A 23,794-nucleotide genomic window follows, 5' to 3' on the forward strand; every position below is an offset into this window, starting at 1 on the left:
CCCACTACTCACTGATTTTGCATTTGAGAAGGAGGGAATTGGGTTACTCCCAAGCAGAATCCGTATTTCTTACTGGATTTATGTGTTGGACTCAGAGGAACATGGCAGGCACAAACAGGAGTGCTCTTGGAGCTGAGTTCAGCTCCTCCTGCCTGCACTGCCTGGGATTTTACAGGTCTGGAAAATCCTGCACGAGTGCCCCACGCTGAGTCCCAGTAACTTCAAGAGAAGTCCCAGGAGTGGAGTGAGTGCACAAAACGTGCTGCAGATCCACAGAAGTGATAACAGGGAGAGGAACTGAGCCAGTGCTTCACTGTGAGTAAATTTTCAAAGTGCTGTCTGTAGATCTCTCTGCAGAGCTCCCACTGTTCTTCCTACCTCCTTTTTTTAATTTTTTTTCACAAGCCAGGCAGGAAAGAAATGGACTTTCAAGTTAATTAGAGAAAATTTAATCAGTTTTGTATGTATCCTATTGTATATTTCAAAAGACAAGAAGTTTACCCTTGCATGTGTTCCCACTTCCATGTTCACAGAAAAAAAGAAATTGTGATTCATTATTTAAAATCATAGATAAAAGAACTTCAGGGAACTGAATATACTTCAGAAACCTGCCCATTTGATCAAGTCTGCTCTATTTTGTTTCCATCTGGCCTGTTACCCATCGTCTCTGTAGCACTACAAAAATTCTGTGCCTCAGTGTCCGCATCTGCAAAGCAAGAAGAGAAATTGTACCTACCCAATGGAAGCAAAATGTGATAATTGTTGTACAGACTGCTGCACCATTTCACTCTAACATTTATAAACTTGTATTAGTGCCCACATTTTATTTTAAGAGGAAAAAGTACAGTATTTAATAAAACCCATTTTCAGCTAATTAAATTTTACTTAGAGCACATGAATATTTTCCCCCAAGAATGATCTGTAGAGGTTGAAATAAAATCTTTATGAAAAGGTATGTAAAACCAAATGAAAATGTGAAATTTGTTCAATAAGTAAAAAAAATTGTATTCTGCAGTTCATGAAGAACCTGCTATTTCTACTCCTCTCTCCTCCCTCTCTAGCAATTATCATTCTATAGATTTTATCACATTTTGAGATGGTTCATGTAGTTAATTAGGGCACTTCTGCACAGTGTGGTGGCTTTTATGCCAGACTATAAATATGAACATCCTCATGATGTCAGATGCTTTTTCAGTAGCATTTTGACAACAGAAAACTTGGAATGGTTACGTTTGGTAGCTTGATGGTGGAGCTTGACCTTTCATCCTCTGATGTGGACAGGAATTTTTCATCTGAGTTTGCTGGCATTTGGCTCAAGCCTTGGTGGAGCTCTTTGGCTTCTTGCTTTTTATAATCTTCTGAATTAAACACTCTGTAAATCACTGGACTAGTGGTTAAATCACACACCAGCTTACTGCCTATGAACACATTTTGGGCCTCTCTGAAAAGAAAGAGCCAGCATTTCATTAAGCAAAGCTGCTATTTGAGCATCACTCAGTTCCAAGCTGTGGCAGGTTGAAAGCAGCTCAGCCTGGGAGGCAGTTCAGGAAGGACTCTTGGCTGTGCTGGTGGGAGGAAATCCACTTCAGCAGCTCAACACCACATCATTTCCCCAGGGGATTTGCTACTTGCTCACCCATGCAGGTCACTGCACAGCATTTTTTTTATTAATGTGAAATGTTCCTTTCTTGTGTAGGCAAAGCAATTCCTACCACACACTTCTTTCTTCCAGAATCAGTTGTGATGTGGGTGGACACCTTAGAAACCATGTATAGTGATAATAATAAGGAATGGTCCCCTGAGGGGAGGATTTGATATTAAGAATTAGAGTAATGACTAAAAAAAAAAACCAAAAAAACCCAAAAAACTTGGGTAATTAATAGTTAGACACAAATGTTAGCACTTTAGCAGAGAAAAGCCCAGCAACCAACCTCCTTATTTACAGAAAAGGTCAATAGCTTATGGCTCATCAAAAAAAGAAAAAAAAAAAGGAGAAAAGGTTGAAGCAAACTCTCCCATTGTGATTTTGTGAGACATCACCCTCTGAAATGAAGGCAGGGTTGCTATTAAGGTCTAAATAGTGAATAAAATGTGCTTTACTGGTGAGAAACATGTCTGCGCTTAGTTTTCATGCCTCAGGATGAGTGAACCCCCTCTGGACCCCAGGCTGTGGTCAGCCTCCAAAGCTGTCACTGCTGAGCTTCCTGACTGCCACCACCAAAAATCAGCTCCTTGCCATGGGTATTCCTCCTCTTTCACGCTCAGAAATGTTGAGTTAGTACAGAGTTTTGACAGAAAAGGGAAACAAAGGCAGATGAAAGGGAATTTATAAAATGATGGTGCACAGCACTGACTAACCACAGCCTGTACAATTGCTGCTTCCATGCATCACCTTCCCAGGAATAAAACTGTAGGTGGATTTTCATAGTGGGAACCAGGAATTTTTGTTTGCATTTTTGCCCTGATGTTCAAGGATGGAGTTTCCACGAGGATACAAACAAGAAACACAGGTTTTCCCAGGGAGCTGTTTTTGCTCCACTGCTGTGGGACTGCAGAGCCACCCTGCAGGGTGAGCCTGGATTATTCCTTGCTGTGGTTGGGTGATAAACTTCCAGCCCATTAAACTCTCAGTGCATTGCTGTTTGATTACACAGCACAAAGAACGTGATCCTGCAAAAAGCAGACTTGATTTGTTTGTGGACGTGTGAACAAAACCCTCAGTTTTAAGGACCCAAGCCTGTCAGATTACGGGCATTTTCTCACTGTTGGGGGTTTAATAGGTCCTGGGCTCAAGTCACATGGTGAGGGCTATACAGGGACCTGTGCCAACCACTGAGGACTGTACAGTGCCCCACCTCTGAGAGATATGTAGCAATCCATGCCACAGCTCTTGTGCACCCCACCATGTCCTGGGGCTCCCTGTTCTTTTTCCTTGGTGCTGTGACCCCTGCTCAAGTAATCACTAACCAAATTTAGTAGTCTGGAAATGCCTTGTTATCTCAAAATGGGCATCCTGAACCCCTGTGGAGCTCAAAACATATGGAGAACAAGGATAAGGGGAAATTTTGGAAAGCAAGAGAGGACCTCTGGGTGGAAAATGGATGCTACAGCCAGAATTTTCCTTGGCACAGTGACCACTGAGAAAATCTCTTTGTGGCAAAGGTGTAAAATTCCTGGCTGATAGCCCAGACTGTGTCACTCCAGCCCTGATGCCTCTTCACCCTTTACCCCAACATTTGCTGAGTGCTCCACTAGGAATTTGAGGAGATAAGACTGGAATAGAAAAAGTTGCTTTCCCATGTCACACATGAGAGGGAGATAAGAGGAATGAAGGGACCTTCCACATGCAGAGCCCTGAGGGCAGATGTTCTACCCCTCTCAAATGCAAGTATTCCCTCTTGTGTGGGTTCTTCAGGTTTCTGCATCTCTGTTATGGGGCAGAAGTGCAGAGCTGGAGTGGTGGGTTTGTCCTTTGAACAGGGAGAGTATTTTGCCACCCACTTTCAAACCATACACAAAACCAGGCCAATTGTGCTGGGGTTCAAAAGTGTTCACTGTTAAAAGTCATCACTGTTGATAAAAAATGGAAATAATGGCACAAATAAATGTATGACTTGTTAATTTTAACTGATGATGACACAGTCTGTGTGGGGAGAGGCTGTTTATAAAGGTGTCTCAATATTCCTGAGAACCTACACACAAACCTCCAGGATCTCCTGACATGAGAAGAAATAAGATTTCCTCAAAGACTCAGTTTTCAAAAAGAAGACAGGGAATACTGAGTCATTCTGGTTTGGTTTGAAACCAAGTAGCACAGGCTGTTGAATTATTTTAGAGCACAAACCCAAGAATCAATCTCTTGCCCAATTAGAGGTGTGACCCAGCAGCCTGTGAAGTCTCCTTGTAACGAGGCACTTCTGCTGTCTCTGGTGGTAGGAGATCATCTCTGTATCTCATTTTATGTACTAATAATCCCATATTGCTCTCTGCAGGCATCACATCACTGTGCCATATTTTTATTAGGGTTTGAAAGTCAGACAAGGTCAGCTGGATGGAAAATGCTCAAGTTTCATCACAAATCTTTTCCTGGAGATTGGCAGAGCTGCTCAGAAGAACCGCACTCAACCCAGGCTCATCCAGATGATCTTCCCAGTTCATTCTTAAACAATTCAGTGTTTATCAAGTTGTTTCTCTTCAACCTGCATTTCCCCCCATATTCTGAATAGCTGATCTTTGGCTTGCTGCAATTCTGACTAGCCTTCTTTACAGCATTCGTATATTTTGATTTTCACTTTTTCATGTCTCTGCTGTAGACAAATACTGATGAAACCCTGGTAAATCCAGGGCCTTACCTCATGGCTTGCATAGTGCTGAGGTCAGAGCTGACTGAGAAAGATCTACAGAGTAAAAGAAAATTACATGAGTAAGAGAAAATTGCTTTTAAGTGGTTGCATTTATCACCTGAGTGCTATCGCCTCTCATTGTCCCTTTAGGAGACAAAATATTACTCCAGTAACAAAAGTTCCATTTAAAATACTGTAAAAATTCACTCTGTCTTCTGTGATTTAGAGGGGTCACATGAGAAACATGATAATGTCATAATTTTAAAAGTAATGTTACCAGTATCCAAGGTCCATTTCCACTGTTTGCTTACTTGGGGAAATGCAGCGTTTTTGATCAATGTTTTGCAGGCTGCATCACTGCAACTCAGAGCTCTGGACCAGTCTCTGATGCAGTTTTAAATCTCCTTTTTTTAGACTAGAAGGGCAGGTCCATGCCATCATTTTATACCATTACCAATGGAAGATGATGGCTCCTTTTTTGATAAGCGATTGATTTTTGTGTCATTGTCCATGGCAGGGGGGCTGGAGCTAAATGACTTCTAAAGTCCCCCCAATCCAAACCATTCTATGATTCTATGATTTTAAGGTGGTATTAGTAAAGTTTAAGGTTTTACAGACTCGGTAGCAAATATTGATGGAGGGTTAGAGACACAGGCAGACTATAACAAAAAAAGACCTCTGAGCTCATATTGTTGGCCTGAATCCAAAAGAATTGCCAAATTAGAGACAAATGTTTTAAATTCCTTTCATTTTAGCTTTTATATGCTAAATCCATGGAACTCGTTCATCCTGGAAAGAATGATTGGTGAGATGTTTCTAAGAGCAGCTGAATGAATTGATGTGCATCTGAAGTTGACATTACTAAGTTCAAATTACTTTCATAACCTCCTTCTACTTTTGTTCATTGAAAAGTGCTGTAAAGAGAATATGTGTGTGTGTTTTTGTGTGAGTGAGAATTAAATATTTAATAGAGGATGAGCCTAGATGAATGGAAGAGCCTTTCCCAACTAATTAAGCACTTTTATTAGAATTCCAGGAGGGTTCTTTCAGTTACATCTTCTAACAGTATGATTTCTTGATTAGCTGTTCTGGCAAGTCTTTATTCCCATTTGTGTGATATTTTATTTTATCTCACTGTGTGTCTCAGCAGGGCTCTGTATCTCCTGGGGAGAAATTTTCTTAATGGCACCTGTCTTCTCTTCTCCTTGGTGAATTTTGAAGTAAACAAGTCATTTAATAGTGTCAAGTCATTAAAAACAACTCATTAAAATGGTGTGTGTGCTACTCAAGGAATTGCATTCCTGCCTCTTAGAAATCTTTCTCTCTTCTTCCATGTCTTTATCTATGTTTTTTTTGTAGATTTATTAATTAAACTGTATGTTTTACATCCTTTTATTTGGGTTTGCAAATTTCCTCCAGTTAGGTTTTTTTCCTCATCATGCATCAAAAACTCTTAAATATTAAGAAGTTTCCAGTTTTTATTGCCCTTCTGAATTTATTCTTTACTTTATTCTTTATTCTCTTTCCCTTTTTCTAAGGAAGAAGAAATCTGTCTTAGCTGCTGTCAGATTTTATATTATTAGAGGTAGATGTGAAGACATTGAGTTCTGGTTCTGAGACAGATAGTTTAGATAGATAGTTTTTTATACTTAACCATAAAAAATGCTTAAAATACTGTGAGCTGAAGTCCTTAAGACTGTTGTATTTCAAAATATTCAGTGCTGGCTTGATGCAGATAACAAGAGGAGATATTTCTGCCTTCCCCACATGTTTTTGTAGCTGTCTTTAATTCTTCAACATTTATAAACTACTGACATTTAACATGCTAATTACACAGTAAATGTTTTCCAAAATTATGACATAGTGAAGTAAGGGGGTTTCAAATTTTTCCCCAGTAAAACATATATACATAGCTCATATTATTTTTTAGAGGATGGACATATCAGAGCAGCCTGTAGTGAAAATTGTTGCATTTTTGTTCACAGTGGCAGCATAGTCAAAGAATTTCCATACCATTCCTGTTGTTCAATTTCAAATTCCTATTTGAAATTAAAATGAAGTTATGAAAACAGACCTTAGAGCAACAGCTTATACCATATCCCAGAATTTGACTGCTTTTATCAGTTTCAGACATTTTCAGTCTGGCATTGTAAAATTTTCTTCTTGAAGTAAAGGGAGCCACTCCCTCAATTACAGAGGAAAACTTCTGGGTATTTTTAAGTTGCTTTTGAAGAACTTTATATAGAAGAGTCGATCATGTTTATGCTCAGAAGGAGAGCCAGTGCTACAAAGTCTCTGAGGGAAATTTGCCTTCTTTAGGAGAAAATGTCAGAAGAGGGAACACACAGGTATAAAAATTTCAGCAAAAACCAGGACAAACTCTTTCAAACAAGTTCCTGATTAATCAAAATAATTTTTAGAGTCAAATGCAGGTAACACATGATTGATTAGTTTGTTTTATTCCACATCTTGTTCTGAGCTCAATTGCAAGCAAAGATGACTTGGCAGTCAGCACTCTGTTTGCACACAGGAACTTTCCTTGTTTGGAAATTTTGAGGGGAGACTTTTTGGAAAAAAAACCCCTTCACTTAAATGAGCAAATTTCTCAATTTATTACTTCAGTAATTTTTTTTGAACATGGTGCTGAAGTCACGCCTGTGTCTGGAGCAATTTAACAGCCTCTGGTCCAGACAATGTCATTTTAATGTGGAAGAGTTTATGTAGCACCTGCTCCATCTCCTGTCTGGTCTAAAATGTATTATTCCCTTCTTTCTCAGCTATAAGATAAATCATTTTAAAAGTGGAAGGAATAATGGCAACAGTTCAATAAGGCCTTGCCATTTCTTTGGCTGGAAATAAAGATTAGGGTTATTTTTTGTGAAGAAATGGTGAAAATATTGTGAGGATGCAGTGAACCTGTTTCCTCATCCAAACCAGGAGCCAGAGATGTACAGGCTGCCTTCAGAATTGCCCATTTCCAAGCCAGCATCCTGCACAAATGAGCTCACAAGGGACAGGCTCAAATCCAAACAAGCCCTAATTATGAGGGTCTGTGAGGAGCACTGGCTCTTTGGAGAGGCTGAGATGACCCACAATATTGATTGATGCAGGGGAAAAAGTACAGAGGAATTTTAAGCAGGCTGTTTTGGAGGAGAAGGAAGGGTGTAGCTGTGCAGGGCTATAGCTTAATAGGAATAACATACTTCCCAGAAGAAGCTGAGTGGCATGAGATGCCATTTATCTGGAAAATGGAAGAGTGCTCCTAGCACACAGGTGGGCATTTGGCCTCACTTCCCTAAAGGAATTTAACAAAGGAGAGTTAAATGCCCAGACTAGCATGAGAAAATTGGAAATGTGTTTGATAAATGCTCTCCAAAATGGTTTTTCAGTTTGAGGATCACTAAGAGGTTTCTCAAAGAGAGCATCAGAGTTGTGGCCACCCTGCTCAGAGCAGCTGTGTAGACAACTCTCCCTCTTCCTTCTCTCTCTGGCTGATAAAACAGCCCAGAGAAGTAAACTTATTGTTAGTTAGGACACAATTTGCCCAGAGAATACCCTGGAAGTGTTCAAAGCCAGGCTGGATGGGGCTTGAAGAAACCTAGTCCAGTGAGAAGCATCCCTGCCCATGGCAGGGGGCTTGGAATGAGATGATCTTTAAGGTTCTTTCCAACCCAAAGCTATCTGTTAGTCTTTGATAATGGGTTTATATCTGTGAGTATTTGATGATGGCTTTGTGTCCTTGATAATGGGTTTGGAATGGGTTGCCTGGGGCTTCCAGAGCAGGAGCCCATGTGTATTCCACCATGGAGCATGCGCCAAATGGAGCCCAAATACTTGTGTGGGAATTTGATCTTTCACAGCGAGGTTCTCAAGTGAGTGAACTCCATTTTCATGCCACCTTGAGGCCTGCTGACAGCACAGGTTCACTGGTTCACTGGCCACTGCTGGTGAGGCCCAGCTGCAGGAAACTCCTGTGGTTTCCCCGAAGCCTGACAGATCAGGCTTGGCCAGGAGAATCCTCTCAACCCCTTGCACTTGGTACTGAAGTTTGCTGCAGGTGGGTGAGTGAGTGTGGCTGCTTCAGGTAAGAAGATTCTCCTCGAAAGATGAGAAACTAGCCAAAATATACCAAGATGAATATGTGCATCATTCAGGAGCATTTGTGGGGGAAAACTGGGATCTTGGTCTGCTTTCATAGCCTGTGGTAGAAGGGAATAGCTCACAGTATGAGGATGCAAGATTTTGCTACAAAAGAAGCTTCCCAACCATATGAAACAACTTAGAAAGAACTCAGGAGACACAATTCTGGTTCTCCTTGGCTATACCAAAGAATGAGAAGATGACTTTGCCTTTTTTTTTTTTTTCTGATTTTTTTGGGGTTTTTTTTTTTGGTTTTTTTTGGGTTTTTTGGGGTTTTTTTTGGTTTTTTTTGTTGTTGTTGGTTTTTGTTTTTTTTTTGGCTGCAGCACAGATCTTTGCTTTTCCTTCTGCCTTATCAGCTACCAAAGCTGGTTTATGCAGCATTTTTCACTGTGTTAGAGTTTTCCTCTTCAAAAAGATGATGCAACGAGCAGAACTGACTGGACTTGTCTGTGCTCTGGTCTGAATTATTTGCTGCAATTGGCACGTCTTTCCCTTAGCTCCACTTGTGTTATCTGAATCATTACAGCTTTAAATTCTTACAGTTTGTATAATCTGTTTATTTAGGGATGGTATTTCCCCCTCTATTTGTAATTTCTTGCTCTTCTTCTCACCATGGGTAAAATAACCCGAGAACTAGATAGTTCATTTGACAAACAGTGAAGTGCTATTTTTTCTCCCAAAAGAGGTTTTGATTTGATTCACTGTCTTTCTCTTTTCCTTCTACCCTCAGAGGCTACTCTCTGTTAAGATAATCAAGATAGCTAACCAGAGAGATTGATTCCTAACAGGCATAGCTGACTGGAAACTTAAGTAACTAACACACACAAGCCAGCACAGGTGGTGTGGCTCATCTTCCTACAGCAAAGGGAATTTTGTGGCTGGTCTCAGTATGAGCCTTATGAGTTCTCTTGTCCATGCCTTACAAAAACAACTTCAGGCTGCTCACAAAGACACCTTCTAGGTAAAAAAAAAACATAATAAAAGATACAATTTTGCTCTACAGGCAGCAGCTGTGGATGACATTTTGCATGTAGAAATGAATGCTGTCTGGGCACCTTATGGTACACTCAGACTTGAAGTGTCAGTGCCTCAACAAAGCCCTCTTGCCCCTCCATAGTCTCTGTTCATCCCACCTCCATCAAACCTGGCAGCTTTACTGTGAGGGTTCCACCTGCAGGAGTCATGGGAGGGGGAACCTGCGGCCATCGGGGTCCTCACCTTGGGTCTGCCCTGATTCTGGCTGGCCTTTGAACAGCTCAGAGGAAATGAGAGTTTTTTCTCAGTGGAAAGATTGCACAAAATCACTTCTGAGCATTCCTCTTGCTGCTGTGCTGTCCTTGCTCCAACAGCCCCAGTGCAGAGGTGTCAGAACCCAGGACATCCCTCTGGCTGCCCTGGATGGCTCGAGCCCCTGGCAGGGGTCTCAGAGACCTTGGCACGGAGTCAAAGACACCTGTGCCTTTGATTTCAACCCCTGGAAAAAACTACCAGCTTTGTGGGAGGATTTACAAGCCACAGGAGTTGGAGTAAAATGATAGCTAATTTGTCACAGGGTGAAAAAGTAGAACTTTGGGGTTTTTAGAATGGGGGTACAAGAGGCAAGATGGAGGAATCTGGGTGTGTCCTGTCTTTCTCCTTCTCCTTCTTGTCCTCCCTCTTCTGCTGTGATGGTGGCACTTTTGGATTAGTGTAGAGACAGACTGTCTAACATAGGTGATAGGTATTGGAAAATTATTGTAAATAAAGTGCACGTAGTTCTTAGTGTAAAATGTTAACACCACCCCAAGGGCAGCCAGTGTGCCACGGACCGACCTGCCAGACAGACCTCAGCGGGTCAGAGAAAGAATGTTATAGATAAGGAAAAATAAACAACCTTGAAAAGCAGAGCCGGAGAATCCTGACTCCTTCTTCGATTGCCGGGCTGGGAAACAGAGACTTTCCAACACCTCGGGGTCATCTTGACCACTCGGAGACAGAGGGAAGGAGCAGCCCAGGGACTGGAACTGGAGCACGGCACCAGGCCCCAAACAGGCAATAAAGAGAATTCACTTAGCACTGAATTACTGCATTCAGCTCTGTTCTGTTTTGAAAACATGGTCTGGAAAGCCCTGTGCAAGAAGGGCCTTTTGCTTAAAGGCCAGGCAGGGTTTGGCTTTTTTCTCCAGTTTTTGGTGATGTTGGCCTCAAATTGCCTTGTTATTCCTGTCTGTAGACCAGTGATGATAATAGCCTTACTTTTTCAAGCAGTTTGAGATCTTCTAATGAGGCACATTTTATACAGGCTTTATTAGAGTTCTGTTTGTAGGATATTACGATACACAGGGTTGTTGCAATGTGACTTCAGAATATGTAATGTAATTATTTGTGCTGAGTATAAATACAGTTAAGGCAATGCTATCTGTGCTGGGAGAAAATGACATTATGCTGCTTTGACATTTACCAAAAAAGCCTCCTTTTTCTATATTGCATTTGCTGTGTGTCACTTGTGTTTGGCTACAAAATGAAGGTAATGGATGAAAGAAGAAAAAGAAAACATTTTGATTATATTTTCTAAAAAATAGATATTTTGTGTTAATAGGAGCTTTTCCCTTTGAAGCCAGGGTATGTATCAGTTGTCATACAGTTGCTAATCTTTTCCATCATATTCAAAGGAAATTTATGAGGCAAAAAATTCATTGGGTGCAGAAAACAAAATTTTATTTTTCTTGTGGCAGTAGGATTAAAATATATAATTATTGTTTATCCTTTGTGGACAACATCAGAGTTGATAAATACAATTACATTGTTTGCCATCCCTGAACTAATTCTTAAGGCTTAGGCAAGTCAGCAGTGGAACTAATATGCTTAGCTTCTTATTAATAAGAAACAGAAATTGTCACTTAAATGCTTGATCTTACCAACACTTGCTAGTGTTTACCTTACTGTTAAAAAAGTCCACTGAAATCTGGCTGAAAAGCATCTTGCAACTTTGTGGTGTATTTCCAAAGCACACATATGCAGCAGCTTAAACAAGGGCATTTCTGAAGCTGAAATCTTATTTTTCTCTTTTTGCAGGGATCCCCAGAATTTGTATCCCCCTGAGGTCAGCAATGCAAAGCTTCAGTATGCTGGTTGGGGTCCAAAAGGGCAACAGCTGGTAAGAGAAAAAACAAGTGTGCCAATGCATTTAGAGACCGTGCTGCTCTTGCTTGGAAGTAAAGAAATAATAATTCCTTTTTTGAATAGTTTCTTGAAGCCTGTGTGGTAGCTTCTAACATTTATTTATGCTTGTTCTATCATGTAATTTATTTATATAATTCCCAAATATATCTCTTCACTGCAAAGCAATCGTGTCTAAAAATGCAGAGAAAGAACACTTTATGAAAGCTTTTTGAGAGGATGCACCTGCTTCTCCCAGTGTTGGACACAGGACAGATTATAGAGATAATAGTTTGATTTATTTAGCATCTCATTGCTTCACAAGGGCATCTTCAGACTTGCAAACTTGGCTCTGGGGATATGTTAATATTAGCAGGCCTGTTTGGAGAATGCATCTCCCTAGAACAGAGCTGCCCTGAATTTGCCCTGTGGTTGTTTGCAAAATAGACAGAATTAGAAGTGGATCCTGGAAAGTTTTCAGAGCTGCTTAAAAAAAAAAAAAAAAAAGCAACCATACCACTTGTCAGGGATTTGTTATATTTCATGGAGCTATTCATACTGCAAAAATCTTAAAATCCCCAGTATTTTACCCCTCAGCCACTGCCATCCTGGATGTGCCCATTTTTCAGAGCATGTATTTCCTAGCCACATCCCCTGGCTTCATTCCCTGGTGCAAATCCAATATTAAGTTTTTCTATATTCCAAATATTCTCTTTCTACCATAACAAGAAATGAAAAAGTGGCAACATTTTTTTTTTTTGATATGGAAGCTTTATACCAAGAAATGAGCTTTGAAAGCTCATTAGAAGAGAAAGTCTGGCATCTCCTGTTCCCAGTCCTCTCTTGGGTACTGTTTGTCTGTGTCCTTAACTAGATTGTTTTAAATTCTGTAATTTTTAAAAAACAGCAATAGGAGTCATTATCATTGCAATCCTGAAAATCAGGTTGGAGAAAACATAACAGATACAGGAATAGGAAAGTCTTTCCCCCATCAGGATGCTTTCCTCCTCCTGCTCCATCAGGAAAATTGTGTTTGAGAGTCATTGACCCCAGATCTGATCAGAGAGGGGAAGTCAGCAGCCTTTATCTCTGTGCAAAATGTCTTCTGAGGAGCTCTTTGCCTTCGCTGCACACAGCTGGGGGGATCCCACACATCAAGTTGTTCCAATCCCCCCGCCACGTGCAGGGAATACCTTTAGGACCTGGCAAAGAAAGCCAAAACATTTTTCCCTTCACTGCTCACTAGCTCTATTTTAAGTCCAACAGAGTTCCACAATATGTAACAAAAACTACATTTGCTGATTAAAATCAAATATTGAGTGGCATTAGTCACATTCTCCACCCCACAAGTGAATTTTCCTTCCTTTTACAGAGTTTTGCTGTGAACTTGTGTGCCCTCAGCACCTGTGGTCACAGCTCACTGCTGACTTACATCCATGCTCATTTTACCAACTGAAGGGCTGCACCTGATTCCCACCTTGGAAAGAAAATCTAAGGAGATTTGAAAGCAAAACAAAGAAAAATGTTCATACCAAAACAGACAAATTATATCTCCAACAGGAGAGTATGCAAAATCCAGGAGAAAAAAGTCTTCTTTACAACCAACTTTATCATTTAATGATGAAGAGGGTGATACCAATTTCTACCATATATTTTTAGTTTTTTATATTGAAAAACTAAAGCCCTAAGAATTCTTGAAGACATCAAGTTTCATTCATGTTCCTTCTGTGGGGTGCATGCTATATGTATTTTGGGTACCTTTAAAAATCCCTCTGTTTGTTGAATTCCATGTGAATCTCAGAAAAATCTTGCTACAGAGAATTTGTTCTGCATACTTATTTTTTCCTTTTGTTTTTTTGTCTTTTTTTTTTTTGTCTTTTTTCTTTCAAGTTTTGTAAAATTATTGGCTTGTAATTGAGCTCTATTTCCTGTTCTTGCATTTGGAATCAGGGCAGGTGAGGAGCAACTCACTGGCAGTTTAAGCATTATTTTTTCATACTTCTAACATGTGTGCCTTTTTGCCCTTTTCTTTGCCAGTCGTTTACCTTGAAATAAAATTACAGCTGTAGTTTATAAAATAAACATGCTTTTACATACATCAGTATAATCTTTTTATATCTAATAATCAGCAGAGATTTGCCAGAGGAAACAAAGAAGCTTTTAAAATTAAAAAAAAACCCCTACAAGAATAATAAATGAGATCTAGAAACGCACCATGTTCATGTTCTGTATTTCAGGACTAATTGGGTTACTCAGAATATAATTGCCAGTGAAATTCGTGTCACCTTCTGTGGAGATGCAAAGACAGAGGAAAAATTGAAGCCTATTAAAATTTGATAGTGGGAATGTGTTTGTTAAATGTACACTGAGTGGTGTTGCAGGAGAAGGAGGGAAAATGTGTTGAGTGGGAAGGAAAGGAGTAGCTGGGAACCACAAGTGAGCTCCCCTGGCCCCAGGAGGTTCCTGGGGGTGTTTGAGGGGGGTCCTGCAGCAGCAGTGGGGACCCAAGTGTGTGTCAGCCCTGGTGCTGCACCCCCTGGGCACAGGCTCCATCCTGCATCTCCCGGAAAGGGTGAGAGCCGAGGGCAAGTATGGTTTGCATTACCTTGAAGATACCCCAATTTTCAGGAAATAAAAAAGCTTTCCCCTTGAAATCTCCTGGTTTGTTCTTTTTTGGAAACATAAAGGGAAGGCAGGGCAGGAGAGTAAGAGGGCTTGGTTCCAAAATTTTTATTCTCTTTGTAGCTTCTATTTCATCCTTCCTAGGGGAACTTTGGGTTGCTGAGCCTGACCTCTTTCTCTCTTGCATGTCCAATCATTCAAAAAAGAAACAAGTCTGAAATAGAAGAAGCCTGAATGATCTGCATTCTCTGCAATTAAAAATATAGTGGAATATTCCCAGGAGTAATTTTCTATTTATCTTGCTTTATTTTGCCCTTTCTCATTAAATTATATGCCAATTTTTGGATGATTAAGTCCTCAGAGCGTGTTTCTTGACTTCTTGCTAGCCTGCAGAATGCCACACATGCCAACTGAGCTGTTTAAATAATGGCAGATACTGGATCAGAGAAAATCTGTCAGAAGATCAGAATGCAAAAAAGCTCTCACTTTGGCATCTCAGAAAAATGCTTCAGCTTTTCTCTGATCTCAGCCAAAATCTTGACAAATTAAGTCTCACAAAACTGTTGGAAGAATGGGGCCCTCACCGAGTCATTAGAAAGAGAGCCACTAATATCAGTGCAAGAGGGAGCACATTCCCTAAATCTGGCTGTTAATAAAGGGCTCACTCCTCTCATTTGTCCTACAGCATGAGTCATCATTTATGCCTTTACAGAAGAAGTGAAAAACACTGTTAACTTGGAATAGCTGTGTGATATATTCACTATTTGTGGGTGTAAATGACTATGCAAAATGCCTATGGGAAAAATCCATCCTTTCCATGGTGCACCTGACAGCCCAAAGCCCCACTTAGTATTCCCTTTCATCAGCCTGCTGGCCTTCAGCATGGTGCTTGGTGGCTTTTTAGTGAACAGACTGTGCTATCCTCAGTTTGTGTGATATTTTCCTGCAATATGAGACTGTGGGTGGCATGACAGGACTGCAAAAAAAGTGTTATTCTGTACCTTTGTCCTGTTCTGGGCATGCTTATCTGCACAAGAATCTTCACTCCTTGGATTTCTTCTCTTTCTCTGATCATGTCATCTATGACTCAACAGCTACCCACTTCTGATTTTGCCACCAAAAAAATAAAAACCTTCTGTTAATTGATCTTATTGGAATATTTTACCAGTTTCATCGTGTTCCATCTCATGTTCCAAGGCTCTGCCCACATGCTGAGAGCTCATGGAATGTTCCTGTGGTACATTTGCCCCAACGGTATCTAAGAAAAGGTTAATGGTGCCTGAGATCCTGAGCTCAGCTTCATGAAACTTGTGTGGCTGACAGGCCTGGACCTGTGTTTGTCAAGGAAAGTGAGTGCAGTGTGAAGAAGTTTCCTTTGCTGTTTTTCTTGGCAGCAGAGACAAAATCAGGGAGCGCTTCGGGAGTGCTTCAGTGCTTCAGGGACTGTCCTGTGCATGTCTTTAACTGAGGTGCTCAAGGAATCCAATAAACCCAAAGCTTTCAGGAGCTTTTATCTAAGTCATCCCAAAATGAGCACATCCAGCTTCAAAGTACTTGCATTAAGGACAAGCTAGAATTATCCAAGGGCCCTGCTGCCACAAGGAAAGAGGAAGCAGGAGGCCTGCTCTAATAAAATGCAGTGAATATTTGTCTGCATTGACAGCACTAAATACAGTTCACAGGAGCTGTTAAATTCCAATATCAAAAGCAGAAGCACTTCTGTTGTGCTGCTATTTTCTTCTTTTTTTTTTTTTTCAAAATCAGAATCTGTAACCATCCTGACAGATATTAATGGTGACACATCAGATGCTGGGGGAAGCAGTTTTGCACAACTTTAGAGGCAGCAGTTATAATTCTAAAAAATCTCTCTCATAGATCATAGTGTTTATTCTTCTACAAAGAGAAACATTTCTTTTAAAGTTCTTCTGACCAGTCAGTCTGTTATTGTTTACAGTTTGCTTTGAGTACAAAAAACATCCGGAAAACTGATTGGGGTTGCTGGAAGTTTTTGCATGTCCTTGCATTTTCTGCAGCCCCACAGAAGGGTCAAAAGAGATTTTTCCTGCATTGATAGTCAATAAGCCTTTTTCAGTGTCAACTCCTTTTGGGACAGGAACTATCTCTTATTCTTGTAGATTGTGCTGCAATCAAGTTTATAATTGGTTCTAAGGTAACAGAAGTTAAGTTTCACAGCAGGTGCAGAAGATGCAATAAGAAATCTTTATTTCAGGGAAATGCAAATGCCAGGGAAAAAATGGAGTAATTCTTTCAGCCTCTTCCATGTTAGGGTTTGCAGGTGCCTTCAAACAGTGAATGCTGATGCTGGTAAACAGCTTAGTGTCATAAATATTAAAAAGTGCAATACAATTATGTGAACCATTGGATTTTTTAAATATATAAAACATTTGAATGATAGATCCTGCTGCACATGACCAGAACCTACCCATCTCCCTTATCTTTTTTTTTTTTTTTTTTTTTTTTTTAAGGCTGTAGTACAATGTTTTTCCCACTGGGATATCTAGATTAGAAAAAAAAAAAAAAAAAGCTGGTTAAGTGATGACACCTGGAACTAAACTGGAGTGACTCCTCTAATTAGGAGTTTTTTCCCTGCCTGAATTTGTGCCTGTCATGCCAGCTTAGTTCCAGGCAGAAGGGCTGCACAGATATCAAGGGAAGAGGATGATTTTCACAGGAGGCACTGAATCATCTGCTGTTGTTCCTATTCCAGCAGGGCTTTTAAACTGCTCTGTGTATAATTGCTGTAGGTCTATTTGTCTCTACCATTCTTTCATAGATTTTTGCATCATTATTTTCAAGCTGTTGTTCCCTCACCTTTTCTTTTTGCAATGACATCTGAATCAATATGTAGCTGTGGTCTACTGTATGTAATTATTCTGGCTTGCTTATCTTCCTAGTTGCAAAAAATAAAATAAAAAAAATAAAGACTTCTGCCCTGTCTCCCTCTCTCCCCCAAACCCCAAAGTCTATGTAAGCCCTATTTAAGCATAGTGAGGGATATTCAAACATGGTCCCTGCATTCTGGAAAAGCAAGAATTTCAGCATAATAATGTGCCATCTCCTCATCCCCTTCTCAAGTGTCAGAATATGATTTTTTTCAGGAAATTTAATTTAGATATATTACATATACACTGAGCACCTGGACAGGTTGCTCCTGTCCCCTCTCCCCTCACTTTATTTAAATAATTCCACTGGAAAGTGTTGTGTTTAGCTTTGGTTTTGTTTTGTTTGTTGGGGTTTATTCCTTTGATTCTCTCTCTTTGGTTACAATGGCAGCAGTGTCCTATTTTCAACTTTTCACATCCTTGTCATTCCTTTGTCACCCCTGGGCTTGGTGTTGGGTCTTTGTGCCCCAAAGGGAGGCTTTGGCACAGTCAGTGTTATGTTCTTTGCTGAGAAATTGTCACATCTCTTCTCTTCCCAGCATCTTGGTACTGCATCCTCATCAAGTGGAAAAAAAGCAAGATATTTAGGATAACTGCAGGTGCTGCAATAAATGCTACTGAAGGAATATGTAGGTAATTTTATTTAAAATAGGATGTTGCTCTTTTTGTGGCCATGAAATATTTCAGAGGACAAAATGAAATTTGCTATTTGCCACAGAATTTCACCAATAAATCAGGAAGTTATTGCCTTTACACCCAAATATGAGACATAGGATGATGCAGGCATTTCCCCTGGGGGTGAGACACTGCCACAGGCTTCCTCTGTGATTTCTTATATGTCACTGTCTTTTCTGGTGAAGTTACAGCAATAGATTCCTATTTTTAAATGGACTTACAGAATTGATGCATTAAATGTCACTGACATTCACAGTCTGCATTAAAGAAACTGTGTGTTCTTACAAGAAATGCAAATATCCATGGATTTGCTAGCTTAGAGGAACTCACCATCCTGTTCCTCTACAAGGAAAGTACTGAATTCTCTTCCTTTCTATGTTACCACATTTCCTCACCTGCTACTGTACAATATTCCTAGCAGGAAAACACTCCAGCATTGGGTCAGTACCACTGGAAGTTATTCCCTCCCTTTAGAGAAATTTCTTGAATTTCAGCTGAGATTTATGGAGATTGAACTACTCTTTTTTTGTTAAGGGCAGTTTTCATTTCAGGATCTGACTGCCAGAAGTATCTTCTTGTCTGTGCACAAGTGTTCCTGGCATCTTACAAATCAGTGGTTGGTGGAGGATGTCCTTTGGAATATGTGCTTACGAAAAGTGTTGTTCTTGAAAACTGCAGTGAAATTATTGACCTTTTCTTTTAGATAGCTGCCATGAAAATACTGACCTTTTCCTTTAGGCAGCAGCAGCCATTGCTGAGAGTGTGGTGAAGTTACAGACATCGGGATGCCACAAGCAGGACCGGGCAGTGCCACCAAGGGATTGTGGAGGGCGCTGCCTTGGCTTGTGGTGCTGGTCTCTCCTTCCCCAGGAGCTGCCATTTACCAGAGACATGAGGAAACTTCATGGAAAATTCTGTTAGCTCTCCTCCTCACCTGCTGGAATAGGTGTTGAGTGTTTCTACAACCAAGCTTCTAATTAAAGAGGAATATTGCGGTGGCCAGCTCACTGTCCAAGGTCAGATGTGCACCTGGAGGAATCCTAAATCCCAATTGCCAGTTTCTTTATGCTGACACAAATAATCTTGGTGCTCTTCTTAGTCAGGTGTTCTCTCTGTAACACAATAAAGTATTTTAAATGGAACACTGTATCATCTCACATTAAATAATCTAATTTATAGTCATGCCCTACATAACCATCAGAGATATTAGGTTATAGAATACACGATAATCCATCAAGCAGAACTTAAAAGCAGAAGCAGAGTTTCATACTAAATGGTACATTTACTATTACATTCTTTTATATAACAAGGCAGTTATAAATTAAAATAACCCCATTAGAATACAGGGCAATGAAATACAAGCAGACATGGCTCTTTCTCTTTGTTGAGGTGAAACAAACTCTCCTTTCTTCCCTGAAGAGCAGAAAATAGGACAGCACATTTTTCTTGAAACAGACAGTTTTAAATCTCCAGAATTGTGGTAACTGTTGATTTGGCTGTACTTTGGCAGATTCTAGGCGTGATTAGAATCCATGCATGTTGTGGTCTAACCTGCTCACAGAATACAAATGGAAATGCACAGCATAAAGATGCAATGTCAAAAATATTTAAAAACTTGTAGAAAACAGAGAAGAATATTAATGCACTGAAGGACTTAAACTGGGAGAATCAAGAAGAAAAAAATCTCTTCTGTACCCAGTTTATAAGGAAAAAATTTTGGAAATGTGTCTCCATATCATAGAAATCAGCCATTACTTCTGTAGTACATTATGTGAGACTTTATCTTGAGTATTAGTTTTGACAATTTAGGATTGTCTAAAGGCATTTAAACCACAAGGTCTTAAAAACTCTACTGATTTCCTAAGAGAAAATGCAAGTGGGATGCTTACGAGCCAGTTTCTGAATAGGCCAAAATCTGCTCTCCTAAATTCCACGGCTTTATTCTTTTTTTTGCCATATTTCCTCTTGTGATCCTGAACTTCATCACCTCAAGGTGTGTGCCGCATTAGCTACTCCCAGCTTTCACCTTGCCCTGTAATTTCTCCTGGTTTGAAGGTGTGAGGTCCAGCAGAGCATCTCCCTTCATCAGCTCCTTCATCACCAGCGTCAGGACAAATATCCTCCACAGACCCCCTGGGTTACTGTGCCTGGTTTGTTTGACCCTGCAAGACATAAAAGTTAAGGATCCCCAAGAGGATCAGGGTGTTTAAATCTGAGCCTTCTACCATTTATATGAGGAAGGGCACATCTCCTTCTTCCTGACCAGAAGGCTGGGATCAGGTGCTCCCACTGCTCCTTTCCTTCCTCCACCCATACCCGCGTCCTACAGGGTGATCACCTCCCCCAGCCCCAACAGAAGTTATCTCCAGACCTGGAGAGAGCCACATCCTCTCTGGAGAACCCTTAAGACTCTGCTCTAGAGCTCTGGACACTGTTCACAGAGATAGGAAATGTTGCTTTATTTGAAGATATGAAGGAATGCTTTTTCCATTCTCTCTGACGTTTTGGTCGCTTTGTTGATCGCATGTGATGAAAGTAAAATAAGGTTCTTAATGTTTATTTTACAAGGTATATTGGCAGTTTCCAAGTATGTGGCTGAAATCAGGAGATTTGCATGATTTGCTAGGGGTGACTCTTCTACACTTCCTTTTCCAAATATGCAGTCAAGGCCACTGAAGGCAGGAGATTTTTTGTTTGACTTTTGCAGTGGCTCTGTTGGTTTCCCTTGCATAAACAGCTGCATTTCTTTCCACTGCACTGATTTCTGTGCAGCTAAGCTTTTATACCACTGGAATCAGATGTTTTCAAGTCTTCCATCACCAGTGATGAGTCATGAATATTGGTTTTGATGTGTTCATGGATCAGCACAATCCTTACATGCATCAATCTTCACTTCTGTATTCTCTGCCTGTAGTGGTCCCCTGGGTTTTTTCAGCTTCTCTGTCCTGAAAGCTTCCCTGCAGAATTATTTTAAACAGGTGTAGAACTCCCCTTGATGTAAACATTACCTTTGCCCATGTCTGGGCCAGGTAAATTTGAATTAAACTAAGCTTTATCTCTTTGTGGAATACCTTCAGAAACTGCAATGTCTTCTAAATCCCTGGTGTCTTAAGGAGTTAGCTTCTTATTTTGAATTAAAGAAGACAAATGGTCTGGTATGAAAAACTGCAATGTAGCCTTTTCTGTCAATTATTTCTTAAGGTGTGATTCTCTGCAATGTTCTGATTGTGTGGAAGAGTTTAATTGTGTAATCACTGGTCTTAGTAATGACATTTTCATTTTGTGAAGAAAAAAAGTTGATTTAAAAATTCTTTATCTCACTCCTCTGTCACTATTGTATTCTGTCTCTTTCCTAAGTTATGAACATGAGCCAATTGAAGGAGAGAATGAAAATATTTTGAAGTCTTTTATCTTGTATCTTTTTTATCACCTGCTATCAAACTATATTTAAATGGCAAGAGTAAAAGCCTAATTAAAATACAAGGTCTTATTATGCAAGCTCACGGGTGAGGAGCAGTTTATGGTTTTATTACCCTTTTTGAAGAACTGATAAGAGCTGCTGTAATCACATCATATGCATTAGGAAAAACACTAATGACAGAATACATTAATGACAGCTATTTGAACATCAAAGTTTGCATTTTATGAGGCTCAAAAGAAGAAATTGGCAGGGTATTCATTAAATAATGCATAATCAATCAGCTACAAGCTTTAGAACTGATTTTGAATTGATCACACATTTTTCTGCTGAAGTTGATGTAAGAGCAGTAACTGCAAAATGCCAAGACCTTTCTGGTACAAGGCTTGTCACACTTCCTTGGGATCACAAAATGAAAACACAATTATTGTATCTGATTCAAGATGCTTCATGGATGAGGACAGGCCCAGGCTGATTCTGGGTGGTACAGACAGGTTTTAACTCAAACAAACAGCAGGGAATCTCTCTCTTTGCAGCTTTTCATCTTCACAGTCCTCAGCTTCCAGGTTTCATATGGCAGCATAAAAACAAAACCAGCTAAGAAAGGGTATCTCCAAAATGTTTGAATGCCATTAGAGAGCACTAGAAATGGTGTAGAGAACGGAAGGTCTTTCTGTTTCTGCATTTCCAGGAAGGGTTTGATCACAATCAAAACTACTTCTGTCCATGATCTGACATTTCCAAACCACATTTACAAGCTGTGGCTCTGTTACAGACCTCAGCCAGCTACTTAGCATATAAATAAAGACATAATACTTTTCCACTTCCTGAATATATTGGTGAGATAAATCTGTGTATTTTCCAGAGGCATTCTGATCAATGTGATGAATAACACCATATAAATATGTAGATAGTTAACATACAGTTCAGCACAAAACATTCCTATCACTGAAACCCAAAAAAAAAAAAGGACAGGAGTCAGACTGTTCTAAGGAAGTGTCTTATGCTGAAAAGTTTTTAAAAAGTCCTTGATTAAAGGGACTTTAAATCTCCTTGTGGTGGGCTGCACACCAAGCTGCTCTATTACTCCCCCTCCCCAGTGGGCCTGGGGGAGAAAATTTTGTGAAAATCTCATGAGTGGAGCTAAGGACAGGAGAATCACTTGCCAGCTGCCATCAGGGCAAAACGGACTCCATTCAGGGAAATCAATTTGATAATTTGCTATTAATTGTAACAGAATTGTGAGAGTGAGAAATAAAACAAAAATAAAGGCACCATCCCTTCCTAGCCCTCCCCATCCACTGACCACAGTGTCTGCAAGGCTGCTTCTCTCACATTTTGTCACTCCTCTCACATACATACAAACCCAGCATTTTTACTTTTTTTTAAATACATTTTCACAGATGCACTAGCTGCATCCCTGATGGGCTCAGCTTTAACCAGTGGCAGCTCTGTATTTTTTAATAGATTTTTTTGTTTACTGATTCTGCAAAATAAATACAAGTGTTTCTGAGAGGTGCAAAAGGTCTTAAAATTATTCTGTTTCTTTTCTAATTATTCAGAATATGCTCTCAGGTAAACTGGTTTTCCAACAAAAGAGCAGAAAGATTTTAAAAAAAAAAGTTTGACATTAAAAACAAGAAACAATGAAATACATCATGTTGGATGAGGAGAGAATAGTGTGTTTATTTGTAGTTATATTTACCCACTCACTGTGTCTTCTTTTTTGTGCCTGGTCTTTTAAGCCTCAAGGGAAGATTTGAACAGATTTTGAATTTAAAGCAGGGTTTTGTGGTTTAACCACAGCCAGCAGCCAAGCCCCACACAGCTGATAGCTCCAGTGGGATCAGGGAGAGAACGAGAAGAGTAAAACCCAGAGCACTTGTGGGTGGAGATACAGGCAGTTTAATAGGGAAAGCAAAAGCTGTGCACACAAGCAAAGCAAAACCAGGAATTAATTCCCTGTTTCCCATGGCTGGGCAGGTGTTCAGCCACCCCCAGAAGAGCAGGGCCCCATCACAGGTATCAGCGACTTGGGAAGACAAACACCACCACTCCAGAAGTTCCCCTCTTCCTTCTCCTTCCCCCACTTTACATACTGATCATGATGCTGTGTGGTCTGGGACAGCTCTTGGGTCACTTTGGGTCCCCTGTCCTGGTTGTGTCTCCTCCCATCTTCCCAGGCACCCCCAGGCTCCTCGACAGCGTGGCAGCACAAAAAGCAGAAAATTCTGTGTAAGCCCTGCTCAGCAATAACAAAAACATCTCTGCATCATCAACGCTGTGCTCAGCACAAATCCAGAACCCAGCCACTGGGAAGAAAATTAACTCTACCCCAGCCAAACCCAGCACACAGTGTCAAGGAAAGGTTTGTGCCTGTCTGTGCATGAAAACCCGTTCTTGTTGATCAAACTCTCCATGTCAGTGTGCCAGCCTTTCCATGTTACATCTCTTCTCTCACAGATAAATCCTGTGGGCTCCCCTTGCAGTGTGGAAAGGTGCCTTTAAGGTGTAGGAAACATTTGCACTTCTCAATGTGCTAATAACTTAAA

General features: G+C 40.3%; 1 protein-coding gene across 6 annotated transcripts in view; it reads left to right on the forward strand.

Annotated features, from left to right (window-relative positions):
• The window catches only part of DPP6 (dipeptidyl peptidase like 6), a 542,989-nt gene that overhangs the window by 431,600 nt on the left and 87,595 nt on the right, over positions 1 to 23,794 (forward strand). For all 6 annotated transcript variants that reach the window (XM_038127465.1, XM_038127466.1, XM_038127462.1 and 3 more), the window contains exon 7: positions 11,541 to 11,622. In XM_038127465.1, coding sequence (XP_037983393.1) covers positions 11,541 to 11,622 — 82 coding nt within the window. The remainder of the gene's footprint in view (positions 1 to 11,540; positions 11,623 to 23,794) is intronic.

The sequence above is a fragment of the Motacilla alba genome, chromosome 2 (assembly GCF_015832195.1).
Source record: "Motacilla alba alba isolate MOTALB_02 chromosome 2, Motacilla_alba_V1.0_pri, whole genome shotgun sequence".
NCBI classification, from domain to species: Eukaryota; Metazoa; Chordata; class Aves; order Passeriformes; family Motacillidae; genus Motacilla; species Motacilla alba.